At 38.0% G+C, this 22,758-nt stretch overlaps 1 protein-coding gene across 5 annotated transcripts in view; it reads left to right on the top strand.

Moving 5' to 3' along the window:
* The window catches only part of LOC132293356 (uncharacterized), a 77,207-nt gene extending 54,449 nt beyond the window's left edge, over window positions 1-22,758 (top strand). Inside the window, exons 14-24 of one of the 5 annotated variants that reach the window (XM_059790815.1) lie at window positions 6,908-6,978; window positions 7,196-7,273; window positions 7,393-7,486; window positions 11,476-11,574; window positions 16,041-16,258; window positions 16,352-16,466; window positions 21,015-21,146; window positions 21,231-21,338; window positions 21,412-21,521; window positions 21,601-21,702; window positions 21,788-22,758. In XM_059790815.1, coding sequence (XP_059646798.1) covers window positions 6,908-6,978; window positions 7,196-7,273; window positions 7,393-7,486; window positions 11,476-11,574; window positions 16,041-16,258; window positions 16,352-16,466; window positions 21,015-21,146; window positions 21,231-21,338; window positions 21,412-21,521; window positions 21,601-21,702; window positions 21,788-22,325 — 1,665 coding nt within the window. In that variant the 3' untranslated portion in view covers window positions 22,326-22,758. Of the gene's footprint in view, window positions 1-6,907; window positions 6,979-7,195; window positions 7,274-7,392; window positions 7,487-11,475; window positions 11,575-16,040; window positions 16,259-16,351; window positions 16,467-18,301; window positions 18,431-18,450; window positions 18,522-18,627; window positions 18,706-21,014; window positions 21,147-21,230; window positions 21,339-21,411; window positions 21,522-21,600; window positions 21,703-21,784 lie in introns of those variants that run through there. The other 4 variants (XM_059790806.1, XR_009477827.1, XM_059790822.1 and 1 more) reach the window with 4 other exon arrangements.

Genomic DNA, 22,758 nt, shown 5'->3' with positions numbered 1-22,758 from the left:
GACAGGCTGGGAAATGGTTATGACGGGCCTACTTTGAATAATGGATCTCATAGGCCCAAGCCTATTGGATCAATGTTTTGGTCTGGGTTTCGGGTCCCCCAGGGGATTAAAAGGAGGGTCCAGCGAGGGCCCAATAGTTGCTTGTCCATTTCATTACCAAATGACAAGCCCATCCCAAATGTTTCAATGGGGCCTCGCGATGGAAGATTAGCCCAGGCCCATGCTCAGTTTGTTTCACAACGTTTTACATCTACGGATTTGTCATCTCTAAGTAGACATTGGTCCTTGTCTGAGAAAACGAGGTGGAGGAAGATGAGTGCAAGCAAGACCGGCTTGAACGCGAAAGAGAGAATTTCTCGACACGATAAATGTTGTTGTACTGTTTACACAAATGGGTCGCCCCCTAAGAAGCACGGGCACGGATATGACACGATATGGACACGGCGACACGGCAAATCCAAAAAAATTAGGACATGGACACGGCGAGGACACGGCGAATAGATGATATATACATATATGATGTAGTACTTGAAAAATTACTGAGTGCTACTATTTTTCATCAACCTCACAATGAAAAAAATACACAAATCATAACTCATAACTAATAAACTATAAAAGAACACTGTTGCAGAGTTATAAAACCAAATAGAAAACAAGACATTAGAATAATAACTAGTATCATGTAATTACAAGTTTAAAATTATTATGTACTGACCACATAAGTGAGTAAAAGTTGTTAAATAACTTCACATATTTATACTTTAACCCAATTTTCTTTCAAAAATTGTCTTTTAGACCTCCGAAAATAAGACACGCATGTCGGACACACACCCTTGGTGTGTCGGACACATGTTCGCGGAGTGTCCGTGCCGTGTCCGAAAATTAAAAAAAAAAAGAAGTTCCAGACACGCTTTTTTGGGTGTGTCCAACACGTGTCGGGGTGTGTCTGGCGAGTGTCGGACACGGATTCTTCGCTCATTTCGGCGTGTCTGTGCTTCCTAGGTCGCCCCTCTCTGATTTTGACTCGTCAAATGAAAGGTGCCCTAAATCTTTAAATCGGAGAAATCAGCCGTCCAGCCATGGTTCCCGATAGTCTCGCAATGATAAACAGAAGTGGATAGCTCGCTCTTTTGCTTTCGTCAATCCAGGTACGTCCTCTTTCATTCATCCTCGGAGCCCCCTTTCTGCTCTTCTTGTTTTTCTACTCCTTCTTGTGGGGTGTTGAGGAGTGGTGGTGGTGTGGAGGATGTTTGTGTTCAACAGATGGATGTTTCTGGGCCTATTGTTCCGAGGCTTGATGGGTCAGTGACTAAGGCTGCAAAGGAGACGTCTGGAATTGAAGGAAGTTCTGATGGGGTGATGGTTTGCGTGGGGCGAGATCTCCACTTTAAATTGACTGACGAATCTGCTATGACCTTGCTCAAAGAGCTTCAGCTTTTTGTAGCTTGGAAAGGCCTAAATTGTTTGCCTTCCGAAGTTCAAGGCGAATGATTTTCACAGTTCGATGACACATGATCCGGGTGATTCTGTTACAGATACGGATTTGCAGATGGATATGTATGTTAATGGCAGGGAGAGTGAGGGGGAGGAGAATGGAGATTGGGCTTCCTTTCAGTAGGACTGTTCCAAGGATTTAATTCCATGGATGGAGATGGATCACTCTGTGATAGGAATGGTGGAACCTTTGGCTGTAGTGTGACCTGATAGTTTGGAGACGACTACTGATTTGGGCAAGGAATGGGTGGTAGAGAATATTGGTGCCACTAGTGAAATGCTGGGTGTCACTTGTGAGGGCAAAAGTGATCAGGCGCTATCCATCCTTCAAGTTATTGCGGGAGGGAGAGAGGTTGAGGGTATCAACCAGGGTATGAGAGGGGCTAAAACCAAGAGAACTGTCTTGGAAAGGGGAGCAGGAGGTCAAGAATCTTATTTCATATGTAAACTACGAAGGGAAGGAAGGGGTGGTGAAGGAGAGTGGGAGGAAGGGCGGAGGGGAGATGATCTTATCTGTTTCCTAATGAAGCTACGAATTATTTCTTGGAATGTTCAAGGTCTCAACGACCCGGGCAAAAGGAGGGTGGTGAAGGCTGCTTTGAGAAAGTGGGGAGCCCACATTGTCTGTTTGCAAGAGACTAAGATGGCATCGATGACAGATGGGGTGGTCAGAAGTCTATGGGGAGGTAGGTTTCTGGTGGTATTCTAGTCATGTACGATCAACTATGGCTGTCAAGGATGAACACTTAGAGGGGGAGGTTTTCTATTTCCTGCGTGTTCAAGATGGAGGAGGACAATTTCAGATGGGTTTTTTCTGGGGTCTATGGACCGGTTGATGACAGTGAGAGGTCTTTCCTTTGGGAGGAGCTAAGCCACGTTCAGGGACCGTGGTCTCTTCCTTGGTGCCTGGGTGGGGACTTTAATTTTGTTAGGTCTCCGTTAGAGAGGTCTACAGGGGGAAGGTGGTCTTCGGAGATGCTTCAATTTTCGGAGTTTGTTGATGGTTACTTTCTCATTGATTTGCCTTTGGAAAGGGCAACATTTACCTGGTCCAGTGGAAAGGAGTCTGCTACTCTCTCAAGGCTGGATAGGTTCTTGATTTCTGGGGAGTGGGAAGAGAAATTTCTGGATGTCGTTCAGGCGGCTTTAGTTAAGGTTACTTTAGATTATACTCCGCTGGTTCTAAATTGTGGGGGTTTGAACTCTAGGTGTTCCCTATTTCGATTTGAGACTGTGGCTGCGGGTGGAGAATTTCCAAGGGTTTGTTTGGTTCTGGTGGGAGGAGGCCACTGCCATTGGGTCCAGCAGTTTTGTGTTAGCCCGGAAACTATGGGCCCTTAAAACCGAACTGAAAAGGTGGAAATAAGGAGGTGTTTGGGAATCTTGAATGGAAGAAAAACAGAGTCCTTGCTGAAATTTCTGAAATTGACCGCCTTGATGAGGTGGGTGGGGAGGGTGACTCTCTACGTTCTGGGAGAGCAGCTTGCTAGGCGGATTTCGCTGAGATTGCTTAAATGGAAGAGATTTCATGACGTTAGAAGTCCAGGGCCTTATGGCTTAAAGAGGGGGATCGCAATACGAAAATTTTCCACAGGCTTGCAAATGGCCATAGAAGGAGTAATCATATTGGGCGAATCCGGGTTGATGGTCAGGAGCTGTGTAGGGAGGATGAGGTCCATAAGGGGATTGTTTCAATCTATAAGAGGCTCTACACTGAGTGCTTGGGGTGGAGGCCTAAGCCTTATGGTCTTCATTTTGATGTTATTTCCGAGATTCAGAGAGATGGTCTCGAGGCCCCATTTACCGAAGAGGAGGTGGTGAAGGCTCTGTCGAGTTGTAATGGTGACAAAGCACCGGGGCCTGACGGGTTTACTATGCGCTTTTTGATGGAAATCTGGGAGGTGGTTAGAAGGGAGGTTATGGGTACCTTTCAGGAGTTTCATTCTCACGGGGTGTTTGAGAAGTCGTTAAATGCTTCTTTTATTGCCCTTATTCCTAAGAAGGGTGGCGCTATTGATATTAAGGACTTTAGGTCCATTAGCTTGGTGGGTTGCATCTATAAGTTCATTGCTAAGGTTCTTGCTATCAGGTTGAGGGTTGTCATGGATGGGGTTATTTCGGACTCCCAAAACGCCTTTGTTGGGGGAAGACAGATCTTAGATTCCGTTATCGCCGATGAATGCGTGGACTCTAGGCTGAGGAGTGGTGTACCGGTAGTTTTATGCAAGCTCAACGTTGAAAAAGCCTATGACCACGTTAATTGGAGTTTCTTGTTATATCTGCTTCATAGAATGGGCTTTGGAAGTAGATGGAGGACTTGGATAGAGACATGTATTTCGACTGTCAAGTTCTCTGTACTTGTTAATGGGTCTCCTGATGGTTACTTTTTAATTTATCGGGGGTTGAGACAAGGTGATCCTTTGTCGTCTTTTCTCTTTCTTATTGTCATAGAGGGGTTGAGTAGGCTAATGAAGAGGGCAGAGGATTTGGGTTTTATTAAAGGCTTCAGAGTGGGTAGAGATTTAACTCATTAGATGGAGATATCTCACTTGTTGTTCGCAGATGACACTTTGGTTTTTTGTGATGATGAAGCGGCCCAATTGAGGTATCTGAGGTGTATTCTTGTCTATTTTCAGGTAGTTTCTGGGTTGAAAGTTAATTTTGGCAAGAGCGTGTTTGTGCTGGTTGGGGAAGTTCAGGGCATTTCCTCCTTAGCCGCAGTTCTTAGGTGTGGGGTGAGCTCTTTCCCTATTCATTATTTGGGTTTGCCCTTGGGGGTTCCTCTAGAAGGGTGGGGACGTGGGATCTTGTGATTGCTAGGTTTGAGAAGAGATTGGTTGGGTGGAAGAAGCAATATTTGTCGCCTCGCGGCGGGGGGGTGAAGGTCACTCTTATTAAGAGCACTCTCTCAAACCTTCCCACTTATTTCCTATCTATGTTCCAGATTCCGTGTTTTGTTGCAGAAAGAATCGAAAAAATTCAAAGGGATTTCTTGTGGGGTGGTAGGGGAGAAGAGTTCAAGTACCATCTTGTCAAGTGGGAGCATATTTGCAAGCCTGTTAAGTTGGTTGGTCTGGGCATTAGGAGGTTGATCCCCTTTAATAGAGCCCTCCTAGGCAAGTGGTTGTGGAGATTTGGTAGAGAAAGACACCTCCCGTGGAGGAGGATTTTTTCATGTACGTATGGGGAAGAGAGAGGTGGGTGGTTTTCATGCCCAGTCCCTAACGCAGGAGGAGTTGGCGTGTGAAAATTTATTCGGAAAGGATGGGATGTGTTCTCTTCTCATATTACTCCCTCTGTCCCAAAATAGTTGGGTACTTTGGGAACTGTGACTCGCAAAGTTGTGAGTCACAGTTTCCAAATTACCCAACTATTTTGGGATGGAGGGAGTAGATTCAAAGCTCGAGATGGTAGATGTGTTCGGTTTTGGGAGGATTTATGGTGCGGAGACCAGCCGTTGTCTTGCTCTTTTCCGAGACTTTTTAAAATCGCTAGTGATAGACATGCCTTTGTAGTTGATTGCTATCGGCTTGATAGCAGTGGGATTACGTGGGATGTGCATTTTAGGCGTTCTTTTCAGGACTGGAAGATGGACGAGGCTTGTGCTTTTCTGGATATGTTGTATCAACAGGTGGTTGGTGGCATCGGTGATGATGTTTTGTTGTGGGTTCCCTCTTCCTATGGAGGTTTTGAGGTTCGATCTATGTTTATGTGTCTTTCCAACTTTGCTAGTTTCGTTTTCCCTTGGAAGACTATTTGGCGTTCTAAGGCTCCACTTAGGGTGGCATTCTTTGTGTGGACTGCCGTGTGGGGTAAGATTTTGACTTTGGATAACCTGAGGAAGCGAGGCGTTATTATTGTCAATTGGTGTTGCCTATGCAAAAACGATGGTGAGTCTACGGATCACCTACTCTTACACTGCCCTGTGGTACATGATTGCTGGAATTTTATTTTCGGATTGTTCGGCATTTCTTGGGTGATGCCCCGGTCCACAAGGGGCATGATTGAAGCATGGAGGGGATGTCATGTGTGGGGTCATGCTCGTGAGTGTTGGAGAATCATTCCACATTGTGTCTGGTGGTGCATATGGAGAGAGAGGAACAACAAATGTTTTGAAGGAATGGAGGTTCTATGCCAACTTTGAAACCTCATATTATTCGATCCATTTTTAGTTGGGCGAAGGGGAGACATTGTTCTTCTTCTGACAATGTTGGTGGTTTCTTGGACTCATTGGGTCCATAGGTTTTTGTTTTGTTATTGTAAGTGGGACGCGTTCCCTTTTGAACTCTTTCTATTGATTTTTTTACTTATAAAAAAGAAAAGAAAAGGATTGTGACATCAAGGAAGGTCAAAATAATTTTGTTAAAGCAACAAGTGATATTATTGAGATTGATCAAAAGCAAAATTGTGTTGCTCCACCTCTTGTAGTTGAGGATGATGAAATTGTCCTTACTTTATGCACTTCAATGGACTTCCAATAATAAAGCTTCAAAGATGGAGTCCTTGGACAAAAGGGATAAAGAATTAGATGTATAGCATACAAAGAAGAGGATGTTGGCATTGGATAGTAGCTGACACGCAAAACTTTACTGAAGTCTTCAATGGGAAGGTTCCTGTAATGATGTGGTCGAATTTCTGCACGTATGATCAAGACAATTTCTTTTTTTTTTGAGTTGCCAAGGAAATTTGATTTGTCACACTTGATGTTCTTTTGGGATTGGTCAACTAAGAAGCAAGTTTATGAAGCACTAAGGTCAAGTCGTCAGTGGTACAAAATTTTGTTCATACTTATATACGATGAACCGTCAGCGAAATACAAAGAGGACCACTTATTGAACTCGAGGGCGAGTTCTTTTAAAGAAGGGGAGCATGTAGTACATGGGAACAGTGCATGAACAGTGGTGTGAATAGTGTTTTATAGTTTCTATTTTCTTTTTTAGGAAAGTTTTCATTGTTTTAATTTCCTAATAGTTAGTGTCTGTTTTAGGAAAGTTTTCGTTAAATAGTTTTGTGTTTGTTATAGGAAAGTTTTCATTGATTTAATTTCCTCTATAATTTAGGATTTGCTTAGGCCTATAAATACATGCTATTGTAATAGTTTAGGGATCAGTTATTACTTTTTTCAATATCAGGAAATCGAGAGTTTCTCTCAACCTCTTCTCGTGGATTCGAGAGTTTAAAGAATACATTGCTATTCTTATTTATTTTAATTGCTTTCATTGGTCTGCTGTGTCAGTCCCTGTCAATGCATATCTGCCATATCTGCCATATCTGTCTGTGGCTGATGGATATGAACCCCCTCCCTCTCTACACCCACCTACCCACACAAACATCCTTGCATTCGGTGGGAGGGTTAATTTTTCATGATTTGCTTCCTCATGAATTGAACCTGCTACCTTTTTCATGAATACAGGTGTTTTTCTTGCAAGAGTTTATTAGTCTTAGCAAAAGCTTGCAGATGGTTCAGCAACTCCGGCTATTTAGGTATGCCTATCATAAGTTTCAACTTTTGTTTTCCTACTATATTTCTTGTATTGAATTTGGACTTTTACCCGTGTTTGTGTGTAATCTTTGAGATAGGCAATTTTCATTTGGTGAAGATCTATAATTATCTATATATTTGTTCTCTCATGTATTATAATAATTATAATAAAACAACAACAACAACAATAATACAATTTGAAATTTCTAATGCCTGTAGGGATCTCGTAAATGAAGGTATAATTGACGTCATCACTGATATTTTGCAGTGTGAAGATAAAAAGATTGTATTAACTGGGTAAGGACTCAAATGATATCTTATTTCGGTGTATAGTTTGTCCTTTTTGTTCATTCTATCAGTTCCTTTTCCGATGAATGGTGATATAATCCTAATGATAAGTTGTCTGATGGATGCAGGACAGAAATTCTTATTCTTTTCCTAAATCAGGATCCAGTTCTTCTGTGTTCTTTTGTCACTCGTCAGGAGGGGATTTCCCTTCTTGGACTTCTGGTGTGCAACCATTGATTGATTTATTTAATTTTTTTGTCGATTTTATTATACATGCCTTGGTCTTGAAAATGGCGGGCATATGTCCATTACCTAAACTATGACAAATGAGCCTTGTGCGTGTGTGTACATCAGTAGCCATAAGAAAGAAAACAGATATGACGTATCACCATGTATATATTTTGAAATTGAAGGAAATATGTGTAATATATTAAATCAATTGCGTTTGAAACAGATGGTGAGATGCCTTGCTGAACTTTATGACTTTCATGGATTCATTTCCAATATATATATATATATTTACTTTTTTTGTTTTTAGGGGGATGGTGATCTTGTAATCTAAATAAGGGTGCGTTTAGTAACGTTTTCGTTTTCTGATTTGCAGTTTTAAGAAAGTAGAAACATGATTTTGCATTCTTGAGTGAAAATAGAAAGCAAAAATGATGTGTATAGGAATTTTTGGGTTCTTTGGGTCCATAGGACTCCCCCTTTCTCTTTTTTCGGTTATTGTACAGCCCTTGGGATGCGTTCCCCTCTTGAACACTTTCTAATACATTTTTACTGATCCAAAAAAAAAAAAATGATGTTTATTAACACTTTGCCACAAATTTGATAACATAAAACAATAACAGTGTTTAGTAATACATATTTGTTACAAAATGTACATAACATTCTTTAAATTTTTTATTTTATTTTTCAGTCTTTTCATTTGAATTTTATTTTTTTCATAGAAAGAATTTTAGGGGTTAGTGATTAGAGGGGAGGGGGAGGGGGAGGGGGAGGGTGGATGACTTGAACACGGACTTTTGGACACGGGGAGCAATCCAACCACTCAGACACGACAATTGCTTCCATTAGTATCAAAAAGCCATAAATCTACAAATTCAATTTAAAATTACAAATCTTAATAATACCCAATACATCATACGGACAAAATTAGATATACCAAGACAAAAACACTCCTAGCAATTATGTATATAAATACATGTATATGCATGATGCATGCATTTATTATGTGATATATAATATATTTAGCGTATGATAATTTATTATGAATAAAAAATGTTAAATAATATATCTTATATGTAATAAAATATATATACTGTGTTATAATATTGTAAATTAATTATAATTTAATATTTACATATAATATAATATAGATGTGATTTATAATAATATAAAATATCTACTACATAATAATTTAATAACATTATATTCTATTTCAAAAATTATTTTGTCACAAAAAATAATTTACATTATTATTTAATGTATTATATATTAAAATATATTTTTATCAAATAAAAAATAATGTACACTATTTAATATATTCTATATTAAAAATATATATTTCTATTAACATTTAATATGCAGCTTATTATATAACACAAATAATATGAATTTTATTTGAAATGAATAGTACCTGTGTAATAGCAATAGTGAAAACGTTTCTACACTACAGTGCCGAAAACATAAGAAACATCTTTTTTATGTTTCCTCTTTTCTTCACAAAAATTGAAAATGTTTTCTGTTATAGAAAAATAAAAACATAGTATTGAACGCGATTTTTGTTTTCGTTTTGCTTTTTTAGGGGTTGACAATAGAAAACAAGAAACGTTTCTCGTTACTATACGTAACCTAAAAGAAAAGAGGTAAAACGGAAAACAGAAGGAACGGTAAAAAAGAAAGAAAGAAAGAAAGGAAACTGATTGATTGATCAAGTGGTTGCTTGGAAGTTTGTGTAGGGTTTGCTACCCTTATTTCAGCCAAAACAAGGAGGTTTTTGGGAAACTGGAATGGAGGAAGAATATGGTTCTTTCAGAGATTGATCCGTTGGAGGGGATGGGCAGTATAGAGGGGGTGCATAGAGCAGTGTGTCAGGCGGAGGTTGAGGAGATTTCATGGCGTCAAAAGTCACGGGCGTTGTGGCTGAACGAGGGGGATCGTAATACGAGATTCTTCCACAGGCTTGACAACGCCCATAGGAGTGGGCAACCATATTACGCGGATTCATGTTGATGGTGTTCAGCTATGTAGAGAGGAGGAGGTCCATAGGGGGATTGCTTTGTATTACCAGAGACTGTAAACTGAGACTTTCAGTTGGAGGTCTCGTCTTGGAGGTTTGCATTTTGACTTGATATCTGAGTTGGACTGGGAGGGGTTGGAGAGGCCTTTCTTTGAAGAGGAAGTGCTGATAGCGTTGAAGAGCTGTAATGGAGACAAAGTTCCAGGTCCAGACGGTTTCACTTTGAGGTTCCTTTTGGAAAGCTGGGGTGTGGTTAGGATGAGGTGATGGGAACTTTCCAGGACTTTCAATCCAATGGGCGATTCGAGAAATCCTTTTTTACGACAAACGCAGCGAACTCAAGAACAAATAAAAAAACAGGGCAGAAAAGTAATCACTCCACACACAAAGAACACAAAGATTTAGCGTAGTTCGGCAAAGCCTACATCCACGGTGGAGATCGGACAAAAGTTTTCGCTATGCGAAAAATAGGAGAGTACAATTTTCAGCCTCCAAACCCTAGCTCTTGCTCTCATTCTCTCTCTCTGATTTTCAGTGTTACAAAATAATTCCACTCCAAACCCTAAGTGCCCTTATATATCGGGCTACAAGAGAGTACTAAATAGGGTCCGCAACCCACAAGCAAAAAAACCGGGTCAAAAATTTTCCTTTTACTTTACTTTAGACCCTAAAACTTGATTTTTTTTAAATATTTAGTTAGCTCATATTTTATTTCAGGCCGAGAAGTTGAAAAAAAAAAAAGGTTTCAAGAACTCAACATTTAAAATTTCTTATTTACTAGCTACGCTTAATTTTGTTTTACATACGGTTTAAATTTAGCTTATTTTAAACTATTTCTCTATCTCTCTCTCACCTTTGATCTTCCTCATATCTCCTCGGTTATAACTATGTTTATCCTAGTGCTTTGTACTAGTAAATTCTTGATATACACGTTCTACCATCTTTTTCTCCATTTTCATCCTTTGATCCTTACTTGGACACTATCACATTAAATTCTTGATCTAACTTAAATGCATTTTCTTGAAGGAGAACAATAAAAAAATTACATTACATAAGTGCCAATATTATTTTGTAGAAAGGCCTTCCTTAAATTCGTTAATATGACATACATAATCTCTTCACAGACATATCATTTGATTAGGCAACCAAAAACAATCATTTATACGAATTCAATAATTTCGATTATTTAGGCAACCCAGATAATATATATTAATACTATAATATTATATCTGGTGAAAACAAGTTCTTTCAGTTCATGTCAGAACTATGGATCGGAAGTGGATCCATAAAATTGTACATAATACTACAATATTATATCTGTGTATTGTATATACATGTATATGTAATAACATATAATCCCTATCGGGCTTGAGAAATTTAAGCCAACTAAGGTTCAATAGAAGTTCTATTTTATTTTGTGTGCTGGGGGGAGGCAAGTCTGGATTTTGCATATGTAGCAGTTTTGAAAAATTTTGGGGGTTCACAGCCCCCTGGCCCATGTGAAGCTCCGCGCGTGTCCCTCCTTGCATCCTCAATTAAGGAAGTGAGAGCAGTCATCTTTTTATAAAAGTGGTGCATTCCAAGTTGTGAAGTGGGAGAGAAAGGATATTATTATTAGGGTTTTAAATAAAGTTACATTTTCATTTATTATTCATTTTGAAGTAGTAGTATGAATAAGAGGAATTAAGATTTATAGTATCCGTGTCCAGCTATTTTTTGGCAGGATCTTCCCTTCAATATCATCACCATAGCAGAGTTTTTCCAACCAACACTGTCTAATGGCCTTTTTTGTTACATATGAATTTGCTTCTATTCTATCATTTCTATTTGCGAGTTGTCTTATTTTAAAGTCGTATATGTATGTTTATTTGTGCTTGTTTTGTTTGTTATTTTTTTTAGTTTTTGCAATCGTCTTGTCCAATTCTCTCACTTGGCTAAAAGAATTAATTTTGTGGTTGTCTATATCCAGGTTAAAGGAATGACAACAGATTTTGGGGATGACATGCATTGCCAATTTCTTGAAATTCTTCGCAACCTTTTGGATCCGTCTGCTGCATCAGGATCACAGGTGTCTTTATAATTCAATTTCTCATGTTTTTGTTCTTTGAGTAACTTTTGTCCATTTGCAAACGGAATTCCGAAATAAATTTCAAACTATCTTTTATTGTTTCATGACATTGCTATTAGGCGAGTACCTGGGTATATGCCATCATCGTTGTATGGACAAAGTTTTTTCATATATTAACTATGCTGGCAAGTAGACTGTAAAGCTTGTGGCAATCTGAAATTCAGTTGTGAGGTTTGCTTGCCCTTCATTGAGTTTGAGGCAATCATCTGGCTTATTAGCGTAGCCTGATTTTGAATTGGACATTTTGTCAGCTTCATCTCTCAGCTTGATGGATTATAGTCCCAACTTGTGTTTAACATTGTTTATTGTCTTATTTGTTTTTGGAATTGTGTACCTTTGTGGATTTCAAAGTTTTTATTATTTATTTTTGTCATGTGATCAGTGGGTTCAATTCAATTTGGTACTGGTAGTTGGATGATTAAATAAAAAATAAAAATATATGATGAAATGATAAATAATCAAAATTATTATTGTTATGGTTCTGCTTTCGACCCGCTGGCCCCATTTTTTGACCCGTTGTATGCTTGCACGTCGTGGACCTTGTTTAGCAGTCTCTTGTAGTGGGGGTGATTGTGATGTCCCATATCGCCTGGCTAGAGAAGTTGTTGAGACTTATATGGGGGAATGGGGATTGCCTCCCACCTATGTAGACGTGTTTTGAAAATCATGAATACAAAGAGTGCAAAGCGGACAATATCTACACAATGTGGGATGGGTCCTAACAGGGAACATCCATTATACTCCTATGGAAAGAACAAACCTTAAAAATCCCATGACTAGACTCCATTCAACACCAAACATGAGGCCCTATCCCCCACCTTCTGCCAGTACAACATGGCCAAAAACTCACCAATGTTTCCTAGCTCCAAGTCCTGGAAGGATCTCGGAAACTTAACATCCCAAAACAACCTACAAGTATCAAGGTAATAGTAGTTGGCCACCAACACCTTGTCCACAACAATCTGATAGAGACACGAATAGGTGGACGCTCTCTAACAGTCCCCACACCACGTATCTATCTAGAAACTGATCCCTCTCCCACTCCTCACCCTAAATTGGATGTGTTTGGAGAATTCATTCCATCCTTTCCGGATGGCCTTCGAATAACCCACCCCAACTTGCTGCCTAGAAGCTAAAGACCACCACCCACCACTGTCCTCCCAAACTTGCTGACGATGACCCTTCTCCACAACTTGGGTCTATCCACTCGAAACCTCCACAACCACTTCCCCAACAAGGCCCTGCTGAACATATTTAGCCTCTGAATGCCCAACCTGCATTGTTGGATAGGCCTACGAACTTACTCCCACTTCACAAATTGGGTGGGTCATATGCTTCTTCATAGCTATGTCTTTTTGGAGGTAATTGTTGGGATGACCTAGGTAAAACTACACTTGGGGAGAGTAAGCATGTCCATAACCGCATCCTTATCATTTGTATGATTGAATGTGATATACGTACGGTGGTGGATGATAGTTGTATGTCATGGGCCTAAAATTTTACATTTTTCTAGCCAAACCCGTGCAGCAGGAAGGTTGTTCAGGATTGCTGTTGATAGACATGCTTTGGTTGTTGTCTGCTATCGACTCGATAGCGGTAGGTTGTCTTGGGATGTGTGGTTTTGTCGATCCTTTCAGGATTGGGAGTTGGATGACGTCACTGGCTTGCTGGACCTTTTGTATAGACAGGAGGTGGATGGTACTGGTTCAATTTCTTTGACTCGGGTGCCTTCTTCGCAGGGGACTTTTCAAGTCTGGTCCTTCTTTCTCTGCCTCTCCGGGTTTCATGGTACCAATTCCCGTGGAAAACGGTTTGGCATTTGGAGGCTCCTCTTAGGGGGCCTTTTTTGTTTAGACTATAGCTTGGGGTAGGATTTTGACTCTGGATAATTTGAGAAAGAGAAGACAAATCATAGTCAACCGTTGGTGTCTGTGCAAGAATGATGGAGAGTCTGTGGATCACCTTCTTTTGCATTGCCCCTTGGCTCTTGACTGCTGGAGTCTTATTTTGGGTCTTTTTGGCATCCAGTGGGTTATGCCCCAGACCTCAAGCGATTTGATTGACATTTGGAGGGGCCAAAGGGTGGGGGCTCTTGCTCGCGATTATTGGAGGGTGACCCCTCTTTGTGTTTGGTGGAGCCTTTGGAAAGAGCGGAATAGAAGATCTTTTGATGGGGAGGAATTCTCCATTGGGGCGTTGAAGTTTTCTATTATTTGTTCTCTTTTTAGTTGGGTTATGGGGAGAAATTGTATATCTTTAGATGAAATCGTGGACTTTTTGGGTTCTTTGGGTCCATAGGACTCCCCCTTTATCTTTTTTCGGTTTTTGTACAGTTCTTGGGACGCGTTCCCCTTTTGAACGCTTTCTAATACATTTTTACTTATCAAAAAAAAAATATTGTAATGGCATAACACTTAGGCACAACACTTTTTGGTGGGGGAGAAGTAATTTTTAACTCTCTATAAACATTTTTACAACTAGGGAGCTTTGTGGGAGCAAATGACACTCAATCCTTGTTACCTTCTTAGCAAACAATTCTAGAAAACCTTAACAAATATCTGTACTTACACATTTCTTCAAAACACTATCATAGATTCAAAATATTCTACACTAATTCACCAAGTACCACATGATCTACTTCGTTCCAGAACATTCCAGACAATTATTATTTTTTGATAAGTAAAATTCATTAAAAGAACATTCCAGACAATTAAGTTTAATTATTACATTGTTAACACTAATTCACTAAGTACCACTTGATCTACTTCATTCCAGAACATTCCAGACAGTTATAAGTTAAATTATTACATTGTTACACTAATTCACTAAGTACTACTTGATCTACTTCATTCCAGAACATTCCAGACAGTTATAAGTTAAATTATTCCGTTATGTAATATATATTCAAAGACAACTTATACATGCAGTAGTGTATTAGAACCAGTTGGATCTCCTTAAAGGCAACCAAAGCATTGTGCAACAAATGAGGAGTCTAGATGATTCATGTGTCATCTGCTTGAGTATGTTGCATCGTCACTAGTTGTTGGACAAATAAGACTCAGATGTTTAGCAAACATGGAATTGCGTTTCCTAACTCAGGCACATCCCAAACTCCCCCTTAGTCCATGATCACTTCCATAACCAACTCCACTACCAGAACACCACCATAACCGTAACCATATCTTCCTGCAGCGCGCCATCTCATTCTCACCACTATCATCACCTCATCCTCACTAGGTGAAATTAAACCACCATCATTGCTCTGAATGGGCTTTTTGAGCATGAATTCTGATTGTTCTCGAGCATCTGAGAAAAAACAGGGATGAGGATTTTGAAGTGATTGTCTACATTTGATAGCTGCACTATTGATGTAGGATGCAAAATATGTAACTATGCGATTGATTTACATGGCCATTTCTTCTACCTCCAATGTGGCTGACATACATGAATATTACCCGCCAGATTCGGGTAACTTAGGGACTAGTTCTTTTTACGCAGGGGATATTGATGTAGAACAGCTCGCTCACGATTATCTGAGCATACAAAATCATCGTAAATCGGGGAGGCTGAAAAGGTAAGGAGAATAGAAGATATTATTCTCCATTCCAAGAATTAAGGAGGATTCAGAAAATAAATAAATAAGATTTGGTGAAGTTGCCAACAATAGAAGATATTATTCTCCATTGCAAGATTTAAGGAGGATCTGCTCCATCAAATCTCAGATTTTCCCTTTAATATTATTTCACACATGCTTTCTTTTTTTATTTTATTTTTGACTTGCCTATATAAAGGCAAGAGATGTAAGTGCAGACATCATTAGCATCAATATAATTTCAGTTTCTCTCTTGTGAGTGTGTTCTTTGTGAATTCCAGGGTTTAACCCTGTTCTTTATCGTTTCCCCTATGTTAGTACTCTTCACCAAAGAAACTTTCGCTTCCTTCGAAAGATATTGCGTTTTCCACCCAGCCAACCTTCTATCGAAACGCTCTATCACCGGGTCCCAACTTCCCTCCTTGACGAATCACCCAACTTCCCACCCTCTTTTGATAGATTTGATCATTGATGTTTATGCCGAGACTCACTTTCTTTCATTGTCATTGACATATAATTAATTGGTGCTGTAGGCGGCACATTATTTGTTGATCATCGAAAAGCTTTTAGTGATATGTTATATGATATTTTTGCATTTTGAGCCTGCAGCATGTTTTGAGTTTATTATGCATGTCTATCATTATGGATATTCTTTTTTTACTTATTTTCTGTTGAATAAATTGGAAAAATTATTTTAAAGTTTGCATGTAACATTATTATTATTATTATTTTCATATTATTTAGTCTTAACTTGCTGCTCTGTTTGAGTTTCTTGTATATATTGAGTGTTTGATTTATTTGGTTTTTGTTGCAGAAAGATACTATCATTGAGATTTTCTATGAGAAGCACTTGGGTCAATTAATTGATGTTATAACATCATCATGTCCTTCAGATGGTGTTGCTCACTCGGTCAGTAGATCTGCATGCTCTGGCAGATGCACTGAGATTCAAGCCAAAGCAAAGCCTGAAATACTTTTGAACATTTGTGAACTGCTAAACTTTTGTATTTTGCACGACCCATATAGAATAAAGTAATCTTATGTGCATTTTTTGATAGTCAATTTTGTTCTGGTGCTGCTATCCGTGTAGTTTCTGACAGTTTGCATTTCCTTTTCTGTTTGCAGGTGCAACTTTCTCTCCAATAACGTGATAGATAAAGTTTTGTTTCTGACTCAAAGAAGGGAAAGATACCTTGTGGTTGCTGCTGTTCGATTTGTTCGAACTCTTATCTCCCGTAATGTAAGTAATTGTGTTTGATGATTAGTTAATCTCTGGAGAAGAATTGTGGTTCTCAGAGTTGCAATTTTTATTGTCATATTAAGGATAACATTGTGATTCTCGGAGTTGCAATTCATATTGTCAGGATAACATTGTGGTTCTCGGAGTTGCAATTCATATTGTCATTAAGGATAACATATTGGTCCTAGGGTGAATAGAGCTCATTTATTTGATTTACCTGGAGTAAATTAATTTTTCTTTTTCCCATTTGGGTAACAAAATTGGTTATTACGTACTGGATTACATATTTTTATGAAAGTTTGGTAGCAACTTTTATTTCAGGTGGGGATTGGGCAGTACCACTTTGACAGATACATTTATTAATTATATCTGTTCTTAGGGAGGTAATTTATGTTGAAAGCACGAAATTGCTTAAAACAATATCTCACTTGAGTGACTCGAGTGCTCTTTCTCCTAATTTTTGACAACTGACTTCTGTGACTGGGAGATGATATATGCTCTCTTCACTTGCATAACTTCCCTATATTCTCATATAGATTTACTCTGCATGTTTGAGTATCAGTGCAGCCACTTTTTGTGGGCAGCACTTTGGTTCAGTCTGTACAAGCTATGGGTAGTTACCTCTTTCTTATTCTCTTGGTTTTCGACTGTGCAAAAATTTACAACTGCATATTTTTTGGTTATGTTCTTTCTACTGAACCATTTACCTTCATACTACTGCTCAATATTGTTGACTAATTTTGTTCATACTACTGAACCATTTACCTTCATACTACTGCTCAAAAATTTACAACTGCATAATTTTTTTTTGAAGTAGATGAAATGAGTGAAACTGAAAAAGAAAAGATTCTCCGATCAAATCATATAATTAAACTCATTCTATGAATTGGATAATTTTTTCCTTCCAGAGAAAAATGAATTATCTAATTGGGAGAATAAGTGCAATTAGAAATTGATCTGAAAGACTTGCAAAAGAGGGAAAAAAAGCAACTCCAGGCATAAATATTAGTGCTAACAAACAAAGTTATCAATTAGAATTTCCAAAAAAAAAATTGCAAATATTAAAAAAACAAATGTTAGATTAATCTTTAAATTACATAATTTTATTAATTTTTCTATGGAAAGATGTAGATAGATATCCTTCTTTGCATCATTAATATCCCCAGAATCAATACACATTTTTTGTAGAAGAAAATAGTCAAGAAACAAGTTTCTTGATATATAATGGCAACAATGAAACCAATCAAATAAGAATTGATAATTGCTAGAGACTGCTGGGATTTGATGATTGGCTTGTTTGGGTTTCCATGGGTCATGCCTAGATCCGTTAGAGGGTTGATTGAGGCCTGGAGTGGTTGCTTTGTGGGAGCTCACATTCGGGATGCTTGGAGGGCTACGCCTCTGTGTGTGTGGTGGTGCATTTGGCTAGAGAGGAATAGGAGAATTTTTGATGGGCAGGAGATGTCGATTTCTATTCTTAAATTCTCTATTCTTTCCACTCTTTTTTGTTGGGTTTCAGGGAGAGATTATAGATCTTTAGAGGAGATTGTAGAGTTTTTGGCCTCTTTGAAGGCTTAGGTCCTTTGTGGCCTTGTGTTCTTCTCTTGGGATTCGCTTCCCTTTTGAGCGCTTTTATACAATTTTACATATTAAAAAAAAAAAAAATTTGATAAAAGAAATAAAAACACAGTTTCTCGTTATTTCCAGTTTAAAATTGTCATTTTATAATATTGATAATGTTATTAAAAATTCACATTATTCTTGTGAGTTATCCTCTTTGTGACGAGCATACATATTTTACAGATAATCACACAACCCATGTTTCGTACTTGCAGATCATCTTGCTTTTCTTAATATTGCAATAAAGGTTTATTTTGGAGCGAAGGGAATATTTTCATTTCAATTTAACTTGTAAGAAACTTCCGAATGCCTGAATGAATCAAGGGAAATTATTTATTTTAAAGGTAATTTTCACTGTTGGCAGGTCTCTTTGTATCTGTTGGTATGGATCAAGGCAGTGGATTGTGAATACCATGCACGGGTTCAATTCCCATTGTACGCCCATAATGTCAACACTTAATCCTATATTTTTCTTCTTTTGTAAAAATGAAATTCAACAGACCCCCTCTTTTCTTCTTGTTCTTGGGAAATCCACCAACAGTGAACTATTAAGGATTGCACCCCGAGCGTAATCTACATTATAGCCTGCAACTGATTCAGCTTCCGCTTCAATGCGATTTATATCAGGTTAGATGGTCTAGAATAATACCAAAAGATAGTGAAGTAGAATATATCAACGTGTTATGAAGCTACTGATTTAAATAAATGGGTTATCATAAGAAAATAAAACCCTTTGAATCATTACAAAAACAAAATGATTTTACATCATATTCATTATCAATTCAAAAAGGTTATTTTTAGAAATACTGTAGATATGATATTTTTCAGAAATGTAGGGTAATGCCAGGGGAAGAGAAAAACCAAAGTTAACGTGGGTAGAATTACTAAGGATATGTTAACATTTGGTTTGACTTAGGCTATGACTTTGGATAGAGTGGAATGAAAAAATGGTATTTATGTAGATATATTGTTTATCAATCTATTAAGTATGAAAAGAAGAGGAACTCATAAATTTATGGAGCACTGTTACAAGTAAATAAGAACTAAGAAACTTCATTTAATTACACACATAAATAACACCTTAGTCTGTAATAGGAATTTATTTTTAAAGCTGTTGAACTCATTTAGTGAGCTGAAATAGCATTCTATATATGGATCAAGTTCAAAAACATTATTGGAGATCATTTAGAGAGTTGTTCAATAAAGTCTTGGGCTTTGATAGAAAATACGAACAGAAGATGAGAAATGATGGTTGAACTACCAAATTCGGGTAAAATTCTGGTGTATTTCGTGTCTCTGTTTATTATTTGTGCTTTTGTTGGGAAGAGTTAGAACTTCATTAAAAAAGTTACTTTGTTGTATGGGGAAGGCTAGGGAATGAGTTTAAAATATCATTTTGTTGATTGGAAAATATTTGCCCACCATTTTCTTTTGGGTCCTTCCTTTGTTTTTGTTTTTATAATGTTTTTGCGAAGGGGATTAAGTAGTTGTGGAGGTTTGTTGTGGAAAGTAATTAGTTATGAAAGTGAAGTACGGCAGTGATTGGGTGTCAAATGAAGTTGGTTTAACTGAGGTGTCAATTCATATCTTGACCGCCTTTTGTTGGTTAATTACCTTATTTACAGAATAGTGGATTCCAGTAGAATGCAGTAATCAATACATTGTTAAATGTATAAATGACTATAATAACTGGCGTATTATTTCTTAGGTTGAGTTGGTTTAACTGAGGTGTCAATTGATATCTTGACCGCCTTTTGTTGGTTAATTACCATATTTACAGAATAGTGAATTCCAGTAGAATGTAGTAATCAATACATTGTTAAATGTATAAATGACTATAATAACTGGCGTATTATTTCTTAGGTTGAGTTGGTTTATCTGAGATGTTAATTTATCTTTGAACTGCCTCTTGCTTGGTAACTTCACTTAGTGAAAGCTATATTCAAGTACAATGTTACTAGGAATGAGTGTCGTTTTGATACATAGAACAAGACGCCAAGACAGTGATTTTGTTTGTCAGATACTATAAACTTACTGTATGTTGTCTCATAGATTAAATGTGATGACATAATTCTGGTTAGGAGAATGCCGATTCGATGTAGAGTAGGGCCTTTATGCCACTTAGGGTAAATTCATATTGTCTCATAGGTTCGACTTAATTTTTCCTTGAAATAATTTTGTTTTTGTTTTTATCTATTTTTTTTTTAAAAAACCTGCCATAATGCCACCTAGGTATTATGTTTCATATTTAACCAGAAGGCATTAACATGTAATTGAACTGGTTTACTGACACTTTAATGTAGATCTTGCAAAGTCTATTCTTGTTCTTATTATTCTTATTTTTACTGGAAAATCAGCTAAAAACACATTTTTGTGACACAACAAAATAAGTAGTGGTGTTATGTTGCATACATAACCTGCAGGAGTGGGTCATCAAACTTTCATGGAAGAAATCAATTCCTGCAAGTTCAGCTGTGCATTTTCCTTAGGCTATGTTCGGCTGCATGGAATCGGAGCCTTGGAATTGGAATTGGTGGAATTGGAGAAAAGTAACTCACAAAATTGAATTATTTTTTTCTTCCAATTCCACCAATTCCAATTCCAAAGCTTCAATTCTATGCAGCCAAATGCAGCCTTAGGTTTTTTCAGGTTTACAGGTGTATCCTGTGATTTTTTAGATCTTGAAGTCATTGAACTTCCATGGAAGAAATCAATTCCTGCAAGTTCAGCTGTGTATTTTTCTTAGGTTTTTTCAGTTTTACAGATGCATCCTGTAAATTTGTAAATTTTGAATGCAACTTTTTTATGAATTATATACTAGTCAATTTCTAGTCCTATCATGGACCTTATCTAGTTATCTGTTTTAACTAGTGTTCTTTGGGGCTATATATTTATTTAGAGGTAACGTACTATTGTGGTATTGCGCAGGATGAGCATTTGATGAATCATATTGTGAAGAACAACCTTTTGAAACCAATTGTGGATGCTTTGGTGGACAATGGCAATCGTTATAATCTGTTGAACTCTGCAGTTCTTGAGCTCTTTGAGTATATCCGGAAGGTTCTCATATACGTCACATTGTCGTATGTTGCATTTGATTGGATATAACTGGAAATATTCTCCTGATGAGTTTGTTTCATACAGGAGAACTTGAAGATATTACTGAAATATTTAATTGATTCATTCTGGGATCAGTTGGCCAAGTTTGATAATTTAGCTTCAATCCAGTCTTTAAAAGTTAAATACGAGCAGGTATCCTCTGTTCTTTCCTGAATTCTCACTTTCGGATTCAGAAATCAACTGTTTTTAATGAGTGAATGTGCAGTCCCTAGAGAATACTGGAGTGAAAAGCACCATCAATGTGTTAGACCCCAGAAAACGTATGGATGAGCGTTCTCTCGAGAAAGAAGAGGAAGACTACTTCAATGAGGACAGGTGCGTGTGTTTTATCGATGATAGAAATTTTTTGTGTAAGTTTCCTAGTGAACAGCTTCTGATTCTAGTTCTTAATCAGTGATGAAGAAGATTCTGCATCTGCATCTGTGTCAAATGCACATAGAGTACAATCTCTGCCTGTTGTACCCAATGGATGTGCTTCAAATGTCCCATCATTAAGGTATTGTAATTTCCTCTCTTTACAATATTTATCAACACTATTCACAGTAGTATGCTATATTTTGTGTTTTGTTTCACTTTAGTAGTGCGAGATCTGGTGGACTTGTTGACTATGATGATGATGAGGATGATGAAGACTACAAGCCACCACCTAGGAAACAGTTGGAACCCTTTGGTGGAGATGAGGGAACAGTCGAATCCCTCAAGTTAAAACGAAAATTGCTTTCAAAAGAGGAGCCTGAGCGGGTAAAGAAGCAACGATTGGGTAAAAGCACAAAGTCAAAGGAGAGTGTATTTGCTGCCTTGTGCTCCACGCTAAGTCAGGCAGTATTACCATGCAAGAAAACAGCAAGTGCCGTGCATATTTTTCCTCGCTGTCCAGACTCAAACAAGAGTTCGGATGATGTAAAGCACCCAGAGGAGAGACATACTGCATCCATAAGCTATTCTGATAACAGTAGCAGTTCAGATGAGGAAAACCATACAGATGTGGAACCAGCTGCTGCTCCTAGAAGCTGTTCGGGTAGTTTCCATAATACTTCAGACGGTAGACATATCGGCGGAGAGGACTGTCCGTTGATACCTCACAATTCTTCACCAGAAATGGCTGTAGATAGGTCTTAAATTTTTTTTCAAGAATCATATCCGGCATTGAGAATTCTTCTCACCATTGGTTATTATGACTCACACGCGTGCTCGTGCTACGAAAGGAACTTAATTCCTCAAAAGAAGTGAACCATCAGAATGCAGATGACTGGTTTTCGGAATGCTGGGAGAGGATACTGTACAGTTCGAGGGCTGGGTGACATCATGCTTTCGCAATGTGGTCGCAGACATCACCTTCATTTAGTGTTGTTTTTTTTTTTTTTGATGCTTTGAGCTTGAGTAACTCTTGCTTCTGTATAAACGGTCATTAGCATTAATTTTTGTAATTTAAATTTTCGATTGATCTTTTGTATCCTTCCACCTTGCTTCCTTTTCTTGAGCAATGTGCCTATATGTGGATATATAGGGCGCCAATGTTGCCCTTTGTAATTTCCCACATTTTCTCTTTGTA

The sequence above is a fragment of the Cornus florida genome, unplaced genomic scaffold (assembly GCF_030987335.1).
Source record: "Cornus florida cultivar Cherokee Brave unplaced genomic scaffold, ASM3098733v1 CherokeeBrave_3.0.0_Hap2_Chr01, whole genome shotgun sequence".
NCBI lineage: Eukaryota > Viridiplantae > Streptophyta > Magnoliopsida > Cornales > Cornaceae > Cornus > Cornus florida.
The sequence above is the reverse complement of the archived record's forward strand: the minus strand, read 5'-3'. Positions and strand labels throughout refer to the sequence as shown.